Source organism: Hirundo rustica, chromosome 5, assembly GCF_015227805.2.
Source record: "Hirundo rustica isolate bHirRus1 chromosome 5, bHirRus1.pri.v3, whole genome shotgun sequence".
Taxonomy (NCBI): Eukaryota; Metazoa; Chordata; class Aves; order Passeriformes; family Hirundinidae; genus Hirundo; species Hirundo rustica.
The window spans coordinates 10,428,352-10,439,985 of record NC_053454.1 but is presented as its reverse complement, the minus strand read 5'-3'; the positions used below and the strand labels follow the sequence as shown (position 1 = coordinate 10,439,985).

The following is an 11,634-nucleotide window of genomic DNA, read 5'->3' as shown; positions in this document are numbered from 1 at the left end:
GGAGTTGACGTCTAAGCAAACTGGAGCAGATGCTACAAGGCAAGTGGGAAGAGCTTGAGCTCTAAATACATCAAATTCCACATTCCCATTGCCAAGAGAGTCCTTAGGCTGCATTCAAGTTGCAGGAGGTCATCACTCAGTAAAGTGGGATACAAGTGGTACCAAAAAATACCATAACGTCCAAACACTTCTCAGCTGACGGGCACAGGAGAGCGGTTCTCAGCTGAGGCTGACTCTTGCGTGGGACCTGCTGAGGTTCCATCTTAGCACCTCAAGGTGCTTCTCGAACTGACAAACACCAAGAAACAACAATGCAATTCCTTTTTGTCTGACAGGTAACTTTATTAATAATGGTCTTGGATCTGTCGCACCTACCAGGTGCCAGTCTTTTTTCACACTTTGCAAGACTTTCTGAAGAATAAACTAGAAAGGCATAAAGTTAGTTGAAGCTACGAAGACACACATTTGAAGGTGGGTGTATTTTGGACTTTTGTTTTTGTTTTGTAACAGAAGTGTCCATGAATGCGTGTCAAAAAAAAACCTTAAATACACTGAGAAATACAGTAGAAAGGCTATATTTACAGTCAATTATAATGGGCACTGCCAACATATCCAATAAAAAAAATAAAACAAAACCTTTTTTTTTCCATGTTTCTATCATGCTTTTTTTTCACTGAGTTTTTTTTTAAATATGATTTTGTTTTTTAAAAAATACAATAAGGAAATAATTACATTCTTAATATGAGAACATTATCATACAACATACACCCTGGGCCAATTAATTTGAAAGTGTCTAACAAAACTTGATACTAAATCAATATTCTCCATTTGAAAAATCAAATTGCCACAATCATCTTTTTAAAAAAAGCACCCCTGATCCCCCAAAGTTACGAGCTGGGTTTTTTTATAAAAAAAGCATAATCCATTAAGAAAACAAACAAACAAACAAAAACGATTTTTAAAAAGCACCTGGTACACTAACAGGCATTTGGTGAGTAAGCATAAGTGTAACATTTTCATAGAAGACATAGAAATGGTTCAAAATACAAGAGTTTTCCTTTAAAACAAAAGTCATGCTGCTCTGTGGCTGAGTTTGCCCGGTGATCCTGAAATCTAAAAACGGTGAAATTACAAGCTCTGTCGCCATTTATAAAAAACTGTGCAGCAATAGTGCTATTCAAGGCAACAGAGTACATTTCACAGCACTGACAGCGGTCTATAGAGAGGTTATTCCCCAAGCTTTTTGGTTTTCCTCCTTTCAAAACCTTGGCTGTTCTAAAGAATAAACTAAAGTGGCGGTGGCTTTGTGGAGTGTTTGCTGGAGGAAGAGTGAGAGATGTTTAGCCGAGGGGCAGCTCCTGTGCAGCAGGCACTGCGGGGGCCCAGGGTGCTCTAGGTGCCCAGGGAGACCTGCACCTACAGCGGGGCCGAAGGAAAGCTGCACCACACAATTTCTGTGTGCCTGGGCAGAGATTTACACACATCTACCTCAGGCATAGATCAAAACCTGTCCTTGCCAAGGAATTTTTTCTTTTTTTTTCCTTTTTTTCTTTTTTTTTTTTTTACCACGGGATAAGGGGGTGGAAAGAGACAATGCCAATATTGGGTATACAAGACAAGTGATCTGGCTTTTGACTACTCTGCATTACTTGATGCAGGACCACTTCTTAATGGCAACTGTTACTTCATTGCTAACATTGACTAGAAGCCTAATTTGCATTATTAAATATGTACAGACATAAATTAAATATTTATTGAAATATACAAATAAATAACTTAATTTGAAATAAAAAAGCCTAAATGAACTTGCTTTCGCTTCAGATTTGTTTCTGCTATTATTTATGGGGATTTGATGGTTTTTAGTCCGTAGTCATACAGTACAGAATGTGCCCTCTAGTTAGAGAGCTAATAAGTGACCTAAAATAATATTTAAAAATGTATTTTCAATGAAAACCACACTGACACTTGCTTTCCTACTGTATCTGCATTCCTGTGGCACTTTGTACCAAGTACAGCCACAAGAAGCAAAGAGCCTTTTCTCATGCTGGGCCCCATTTCTACACTGCTAAGGTCAGTGGGACCCCTGGCCCTAAATGCATTTGGGAACAGGACACAGCCCTGTCTCCTGTCAGGTCTTTTTGATGGCTCTGTGCCTTCAAATCCCACAAGCTCCTGCAGGACGTCCTCTGGCATCCAGCTCAGCTGAGAATCCCAGTGTATCCTCCAGGAGTTGCACACACCCTTTCCTAAAGGTAAGAAAGAATCTGCAGGCTTGGCCATAAAGGGATGTGATCCTTGATAAATGCTGTCTTGCCAACTTCTGTGATTTTAATTGCAGTCTTAATGAATTATCAAGACTCCAGCCCTTATATCTGTGATTAAAATACTATTCATATTTTGAGGTAATTTTTTAAATTAATTTTCTACTCCTCACAGTTGAGGAGGAAAGAAATCTTGAGAGTATGATTGAAAGCTCTCTAAAGGCTTTAAAAAAAAATTAAAAAGAGAAAAACTTAAAAGAAGCCATCCTATTATACATTCTTCCCCCAACCCCCTTCTGATTTTTTAAAACCAATCTTGAGATTTTGAAGGGCTTCAGTGGCAATTTACTGTATGTAATTTCTTGGGAATGACATGGATGGAGACAAAGAAAAACAGATTTTTATAATTTTACAGACTAAAATGCAAGATGCTGTTTCCTAGTAAACAGGAATGGACTCCTGTTTGACAAAATCCCCAATTATTTGTTCAACTGTTTATAAAAGAGTCAAAAATTATCACCTTTTCAGTCCATCTTCCTCAAAAATAATAGCTGAGGTCTGAAAAGACAAAGGAAACTAAGTACAGCAGTGTTCTATACCTCAAGTTTAACAATACTATTTTATAAAAAACAAAACAAGACTGACTGCATAAGTTATTCTGAGTTGCCATAATCTATCAATGACTAATTTCAGTTGTTTTCTTTTTTTTCTTCAAAATGTATAGAAAAGAAGCAGTATCTAAAAATACCTGTTTGCCTTTTAAAAAAAAAAATCAGGAACGAGTCATAGTTCAAGAACACGACCTTTGAAAATGACTGGTGCTTCAGAATAGCAATAAAGAGAAAGTACAAAAATGCATCTGTCTCGAAGTTTGGCAGCTTTTTATCTCCCAATGACAAAAGCATCTGTCTACGAAGTGTCCAAAGAAGGCTTCACCAGTGAGTGGTTGTGGCGCCTCGGAGGGCGCCGGCCCCGCAGAGCTCCTGGGCAGAGCGGGCACTGCTGCTTCTGCCAGCACATTTCTTCGGTTTTGTTTGCCATGGGAGCAGCTACCAGCACAGCCTCTGCTGAGGAGTTACACCTGCTCTGTGGCAGAGTTCAGAAGGCAGTTTTAACCTGTAAGAGTCAAGATTTCACACCAGTCTTCAGCAGTGTTCAGGCCGCCCGATGCACTACAATTAACACTGCTGCTTCTTTGCCGGTTCAGCAAAGTCAACTTTCAACTGTGACTTTATGCTCCTTCTTAATTCCTATGGTTGGGTTTTTTTGGTTTTCAATTTCTTTACCAGTGAAGGTGGAAACAAGGAGTTACAGCTAATAGAACGGGGCACACGTAGTTACACAGCAATACAGTAGAGGGGATACAGGCAAATTAGCGCCAAGCTACCATTAACTTAACAGAGTTATAAAAATTCTTATGTTTTATCACTTGATGTGACCTTTCAGGTGAGTCCTTTGCAGCCTATGTCTTGGTCTGTAGTAGGTAAGGCCTTTATGGAGAGTGAGCGGCTTCGCTATGTTTATGTTCCATTTTTCATCTCCCATTCCTGCAAAGGGGGGGAATAAAAAGATACAGAAAATGTTAATTCAGGATATTTCACTGATGTTATCGTATCTGCCAAGCCACAACTGAGGTCAGTAACAGTTTTTCCATTAACTTTGCTGGATTCATCCCACAAATTAGTTAGGGAATGTTAACAAGTATGTTCTGATGGTCCGTGCACAGCATCCAGCCTTCCACAACTATATAGAGAAACCTATTTTCTACTGCAGTGCAAATAAGCCATATTTGTATTCTGCAGAGGGGACTTCTGGAGCAATTCACACCCCACAGCTGGTGTAAAGCACTCAGCTCTCCCTGAGCAAGGGAGAGGCTGATTTAAGCACACAGGGCTCTCTAAATGACTCATGTGAGACAGCAGGAAGCCCTCAATATCTCTCAGGGCTGATACCAAGTGATTGCTTTACTGCTCTTCAGTTTTTTTGTTACAATACTCACGGCAAACACATAATTCTATGGCTAAAAAGAGCAACTTAGCAGAGAGACTAACAGGCAGGGTTAAGAAAAACAAGTCCGTTTCTGTGTTTGTTTCCCTCATATATAATCCAAATTGAGCCTGGAAAGCTAAAGAATTGCTTTGACTTTCTCTGCCTCAGTTTCCCCATCTGTTAGCTGAGGACAAGGACACCATCCACAGCAAAACATATAATCTATAATGCTTTTGGTCATATGTCTCAGAGCAAGGTATTGCCATTTCTTCTGCCACAGAAGTGAGAATCATGAGATTGCTCCAGCTGAACACCCAGCTCCGTAAAACGCACGGCTATCGAACGGCACCTACGGCGTCTCCTAACAGCTCATGGGAGCAGAAGGGCTGAAGCAGGATGGGCTCACCTATGGACAGCCACACTGTCCCACTCCCTGAATCACACCCTTAGAGCCATCAGGAATTACTGAGTGTGGCCTCTGGCTCCAGCAATCCCCTCGGAGCAACCGCCCAGCTGCTCCTCGCCAGGCACTGGGGGCTGGATTCCTCTCTGACCCATCCACTCTGCAGAGACACTCTGCAGGCAGCCTGCTGACTTGGCTTCCAACCTGAATTCCTGAATTTAACACTCATTCCACAACATTTAAGAGCTCTGACTGAAATCCATTACTTATGCACGTAAATAGCTGTTTCTGCTGCTGAAAGCAGTAAGAGCATTAGTTTGGCTGAACAGCTGTATGACCATGACAACTCTTCAGCTGTTGTAAAATAACAGTAAAGGTCACACTTAATGGCTGCTTTAGCAATGTAAGGAAAAAAAACCCCTTAGGTTTAAAGGTAGACAATAATTTACTTTGTTTCTAAACTTGTGTTTGGGTTTTTTTTTTTTTTATTTAAATGGTGCTTCTACTAAAATTCAGTCTATTTTAAATATTCAGTTTTACTCTTCAAATTATGGTAATTCTAAAGTTAAAACACAGTACTGGTAAAAATTAGATTACTTTAAAAACCCTAATAAATGTATATTCTCTATGGATATGCTAACAAAGCTATAAAGGAAGTCCTTGGCTAAGCAACTGCGAAGAGAATTTTTTCAAGTGTTAAATCAGCCTTGAAAGCAGAAGCTTCTTTTGCAGGTGCAAAAGGAAATTTTTCTTTCTTTCCACTGCTCCTGCAGGTTCACACCAAGGAAAGAATGTCTAAGTCAACACCGACAGCCTGACTGAGAGCTGGGAAACTGGGACAGCTCCTTTTCTTCTCCAGTCCTTGAACACAAGCAAGATGTCAGATGCTGACATTCACCAGCCCACTAGTTTCAAAAACAAATCAGAAATACTAATTTCAGTTTTCTTGCTGCACATAACAATTTAGTTTTAGAAACCAATTTTATATTTAAATGAATATGTGAAACATTTAAATAATTGCTGTACAGCAAGGATATTTGAATCTTTTTACTTCTCTAGGACTACTGACACAGAATATTGTTTTCCATACTTTAATTAGACTCTCCATTTCTAGCCAAGTACAGATTAGACAAAATTGCAATTAAAATGCCTTCTGACTTCTTAAAAATACGCATAATTATTTCAAAAAAAAAAAAAAAATCTAAAGATACTCACAAAAAGAAAAATTAAAAAAATACAAATGCATTTATGCATTTACGTGTGTATGTATAGTGTATGTCCTGAACAGCCAATCCCCAAATCGCTGTTCTTTCTTATACTGAACACTAGATCTGTCTTACTGCTTCTCTCTGTATTTCCTTCTAACGTCAGCGCACCTGAGAGGAGGAAGCTTTTGGTGCACAGGTTCCAACCCCGTGCTGCTGTCACAGGGGCGCAGCAGCAGCAGCCGCCGCTGCCCCAGCGCACGCACGGCGCTGCTGCCTGGGGAGCGCCGCTGTGACCCGAGGCTGGCTGCGAGTGCAAGGCGGGCAGGTGGCAGGCTCAGCATCCCCCGGGCGAGGAAGAGGGCAAGGAGGGAGGCATTCAGTGCATTCGAATACACACCAGGGGAGAAACCCGTGTTCTGACATTCCGAGCGTGTGTACAACTCCCCCCGCAGCATCGGGAGCTGTGCCAGCCGCTGGAGATGCAAGCGCAAGCACAGACGTGGGATGTGTTTCACTCCCACAAACTGCGCTGACATCCATGCATGCAGAGCCAAGTTCTGCTCTGGGATACTCACGTGTGACGCCCTTTCCTGAGCCACATCTACAAGGCCTGGGCTCACTCGCAACTGCAAAAGGCCAAAAGAATTGAGAGCCAAATCCCACCCCGCACGTGAACAGCGACCCCCGAGCGTGGGCGTGCTGCAGATGTGCACCTGATGGCAGCTGGGGCTGCCAATGGGCTGAGAACAGATTGGGTTGCACTATTTAATTCAGCAAAATTTCACTCTTAATATTTAGTGCATGAGGTTTTAGGGGAAAAAAGCTGTTAAAGCTGAATTGGATACTTTGAGTTGTTTTTCCCAGCATGGGAAAAATATGCTTAGCTGCTCCATATCCTTTTTGATTAGCCTAATCCTACATCCAAGATTCCTCTGCCAAAAAGCTTGACCAACTTATCATGCCATCCAAAGTACACCGACACAAAAAAACACAGCAGGGTTTTTCCTCCATGGTATATGCTGACCATAAAAATCTACTACAGCTGGAAGGTATTCTTTACCCCAAAAATGTTTAGGTTTTTATAATGCCCTGCTTTCTCCAGCTGTAAGGATTAGATGGCTGGATTTAATGTGCCTGTCCAGCACAAATCCATGCTCCCATCTGCAGGAACTGAGCTCTGCTGGACCACATTCCCCCAGTGTTGCTGGGCTAACACCCACATCTAAGACAAAATGTGCGGTTAGAGATGATATAGTTATGGGACAAATTGGGGTATAATTGGAATGCACATATAAGCTTTAGAGCACATAAATCCTTTTTCAGGTTTGAAACACAAGCTGCAAACTTCCGTTGATTAGAATTGAAACCTGAGTGTAATTATGCTGAGTGTAATTATTCTTAGTTGGATTTAAATGAATCAGGCACACTGGAAGGAAAAAAGCAGTTGTTGTCCATGGAAAGTGGGTAGAAGAAGGGTGAGAAAGCTCTCACAAATGGTATAGCAGGAAAAATAATTCTATTATGATAATTTAATAATAAAGTAAGTTTTTCAGGTGCTGATTTTTCAGTATCTACTACATTTAGGCTCCAGGCTTACGCTCAGACACTGGAAATGTATATAATCACTGAATACATGTAACAGAAGTTACTTCAAGAAATCCCAGTACAGAAGACAGCAATGAAAGAAGGAAATAGCCTTCATGAACGACAAGTGTTTATGATTATTGCTGTTTATAATTACAACTAGCACTGAATTACTACATAAACAAAGGCTTGGGCCCAACGCCATTACTGTCACCCTTGGTTATGTGTTGCCCACATGCTTATGTTGCCAGCAAATTTAGCCTGGAAGAACGGTCCTTCAAATCCCATTTAAACTAAACCACAAAAATTAGAAAACTGTAACAATACAAGCGGACACCAAGTTTCAGCCTGGTACTTGCAAGACATAATTAAAGTAATTCAGCTTTTACTTAAAATGTACATCGAGTAGATACTTGCACAACACATTGTCATTGATTATAATGTACATCTACTCTGTTCTTGCAGTGGCTGGAAAAGATCAGGGCCAATTTTGTGCAGTTTCTAATCACTTACTGTGACAGTGCTCTTTTAATCACTTCCCTGCTACAGAGTAGTGGACACATGGACTGTCTACCACTTACCTGTCCAATTAAATCTACAAAGCAACGGAGAAAAACATGGAATCAGAGTAGAGTCAAATACATCTCCCAAGCTACTTACCAATTCTTCTGCAAAAGGCTCCCCAAACCAGCAGCATTTATGTAGTAATATGGATAATTTAGATACTCTCTTCTTAAGGCTAAATAAGACTTTGTAAGAAAGTATGAAAAAGCACAGAAAAAGAAAATTAAGACATCACTTCTCTCACCTTTGCTTTTCGAAGGACATGGCCTCGACATGGAGAATTGTTTGTTGAGGGAGGTCGCTTCAGAGCCACTGCGCTGTTCACAGGGATGGAGCATTCAGTATCACTGGTATCACAGCTGGAGATTGGAGAGTTTTCCAAAGTTCGGTGCTTGAAAATTGGAGACTAATAAAGAGTGCAAAGCCTAAATTGAGTTTCCTCCAAGTAGTCACACGTGCAATATTTTCTGCTTTAGATTCAGAACAGCAGAACTCTTTTTAAAAGAAACTATATTCATAATAATGATGAATAAATGAGAAAGACATTAGAACAAAAGAAAAAAAATGTGCATGTGTGCTCTGTGATGAAAATTGAAGTTGGACTATGAGTCTGATTAAACAACTATGGATAATCCAGAGGAATTGATGACCTTTATGTGACAGCTGCTTAAGACAGATCTATAGCACTAAGATGGGACTGCCAAGCTCCACCCTGAAGGTGTGAGATGCAGTCCTTGCAAAATGTGACACAAGCACAAGCACATCTCCATCACTGCACGATGACTTGGTGCATTTAAATCTCCCTGGGCTGGAGCAATGTCTTGGTTCCTGCATTTCTACAACCACTGAGGACAAGGTGTCGGGTTTTTGCACATTATTCTAACACATCCTGCCTGTGATTCCCATGTCTACCTGCTCCCTACTGCTGTAGGAAATGTAAATAACACAGAAAGGCATTTAATTCTGCTCTTATTTCTAAGGCTTAATAAACCATTATAAAATTCTCAGTTCCTTCTCATTTTTGCTGGAGATGGGAAGGCTGAGCGCTCCCAGCCCACGGTACTGGGAATTGCACGTTCAATGGCTTTGCATACCTGTGGACTTGATGTTCCTGATTTGGGTTCAATAGCCAAGCCCAGCGTGATGCCACCAGCCAAGGCTTTCTTAAGGCTCTCCTTCACCTCGGTCAGTTCTAGCTCCAGGTTTACACGCTCAGCCTCCTTCTGCTTACACTCCTCTTCCAGCTTCTTTAACTTGTCTTCAAGAATCACTTGGGTCTTCCTGCCTGTCATTCACAGCCATTTTATTATTTCAATAATAACCTTAAATTGACACTTAGAGAAATTATTTTCTTTATAAAAAGTAAGGAAACAAGGTCTCTACACATCAGTGATATGAAAAAAAATGTAGGTACTTTATATAAAACACTTCTTTCATGCAAAAAGTTTAGTAGCATAAATCAAATGCTTTCTATCAAGTGGCATTCCTAGATATCCAGTCTGATTTAAAATCAGTATTGGTTTTTTTATTTTTCCATATCATGAAAATATAATTAGCTAGTGACAAAAAAATTATTCCCATTCTCTGCTTATCTGAAGTTCTCACCAGTGTAATTCCTTAGGTATGTGTATACATATGTATGTATATATAAAATTTATATATACACTTACACATACGTATTTTTATCTTATACATTTTGTATCTATATAGAAAGCAAATATAGGCATTGCAGAGTATTGCTCCGCACCAAAACCAAACCTTGCTTAGAATGACGTGTCTTCAGCACAGAATACAAAGCTGTTTGGAAAATTAATTCTCAGGTGAGAATTCAGCACAAAAAAAGCACCTCTTACCAGCATTGACTTCAATGGCAGCACGCAGATCTTTTCTTTCTTTCCGGAGCTGGGCCAGCCTGTTCCGGAGGGCTTCTTTTTTCTTCAGCAGCTCCTCCTCTTTGCTCTGTAATCTCTTTGCATCTGCCTCCACACGATTCTTGCCGTATTTGTACTGCTCTGCATCTGCATGTATCAGATTGCTGTTCATTAGTTTAAACTAACAGTACAATTCTGGACTGTTCCCTGAGACTAAACATGACATGAAGCACGTCATAGCTCCCCACGGCAGGGGTGTTGCAACTAGGTGATCTTCACGGTTCCCTTCCAACCCAAACCATTCTATAATTCTATAGAGTTTGAGAAAAAAGTTTGGCATTCCTCTTCCAATGGCTCTTTCTCAATGTCCATGACTGCTGCCAAGTTCTGTAGCACAGCTACAACAGGGATATGGGAGAGAGTTTGTTCTTTACATATACAGGAGGAAAATGAGAAATACCAGTCACCTTATAGCACACTGGTTTTGAAAAATGGCCTTGTCTTTCTCTGTAGTTCAGAAGATGGAAAGGAGGCTCCTCTCTAGCTATGAACCCTTCATTCTTAATTGGAAGGGTCAGAGGAAAAACCACCTGCTTGGCCATTTGCCTGGCTTTCATTCCTACTTCAAGTGCACATCTTTTCTCACCTTACATAAGAGAATACAAAGATGTTAGCACTTCTTTGATTCTTGACAGCTTTCTTTTTCTTTTTTAATTTCCCATACATATGCTTTCATTTCACAGCTCACATATATTTGTGGTCTAATTCCCATCACAGCCCTCTCTCTACCTCTGCTCTAGTTGCAGGCTCAAAGAAGATAGGTCAGGTGAGACACCACTTTGTCTGTCACATATCTGAAGGCACACTGTGATATGAAATCATTCCTGAGAAAGAGTTTTTAAGCCAGTTTTAGTATTTTTCATTCTCCCATATGACACCCTGTTCTCGTGTGCTGTGGCTGGAGTTAAGTCACCAATGTATCTCCTATTTAAAGTCTTGGCATCTCCTCGGCCTCTCAGCCACACAAAACCCACCCTGGATCTTTACATTGTCTGCTGAGACCAGAGCTATTTTGGGCACCCTCCTGACTCCACTCCCAAGCCAGGCAGCAGTGAGGACAAATACTTACTGGACGCAGTGCGCTTCACACAGGAAGCTGTTTCAGATTTCTTCGGCTGGTTATTTAAAGTCCTTGCTTTTCCGGTGATCCCATTAGTAGTCACAGGAGGCTTCTTGCCTTTAAACTGTTTGAAAACAAAAGTACAAATGGGCTCCAGCTAGTCCCGTGCCACTGGCATTACTTTCACCCTTTCATCAAGGGCAGAGCTTGACAGAAAGCTGTTTGCTACATCAGAGAGCCTTAATAGAGCACATTGATTGGGCTGGAGACGGCGCTTCCTCCAGAGGTGCCTCTGGGAGCTGCCTGCTCAGCGGGAGCCAGCAATCACAGGATAACAAGGGGATGAACTCCCTGTTTCTGGGGGCATCGTGGTTTCCAATGTGCTTAGAACCCTGGCATTTATAGTATTAAGAAAGCCACTGCAAGGCAGAAGAGAATACCTTACAAAAATTTTTTACGGTAAAGACTCTTGAAACACTGGTTTTTCAGAGTTAATTTCACACAGTAAAACCTACTAGGGTTTGCCACAGAAAAATTCAATATTGTTTCTTATTTACTATATGACCTTGCCATCCTTTTTGTGGAATTTTTTTTTTTTTTTTTAACAATATGATTATTACATGCTTTTAAGTGC

At 40.7% G+C, this 11,634-nt stretch overlaps 1 protein-coding gene across 3 annotated transcripts in view; it reads right to left on the bottom strand.

Annotated features, from left to right (window-relative positions):
- Positions 1–331: 331 nt before the first annotated feature.
- Positions 332–11,634, bottom strand: part of AFAP1 (actin filament associated protein 1) — a 113,756-nt gene continuing 102,453 nt past the window's right edge. For all 3 annotated transcript variants that reach the window (XM_040064857.1, XM_040064858.2, XM_058420688.1), the window contains 5 exons: positions 11,010–11,124; positions 9,863–10,027; positions 9,104–9,294; positions 8,254–8,415; positions 332–3,808 (listed from right to left, as the gene is read on the bottom strand). In XM_040064857.1, coding sequence (XP_039920791.1) covers positions 3,782–3,808; positions 8,254–8,415; positions 9,104–9,294; positions 9,863–10,027; positions 11,010–11,124 — 660 coding nt within the window. In that variant the 3' untranslated portion in view covers positions 332–3,781. The remainder of the gene's footprint in view (positions 3,809–8,253; positions 8,416–9,103; positions 9,295–9,862; positions 10,028–11,009; positions 11,125–11,634) is intronic.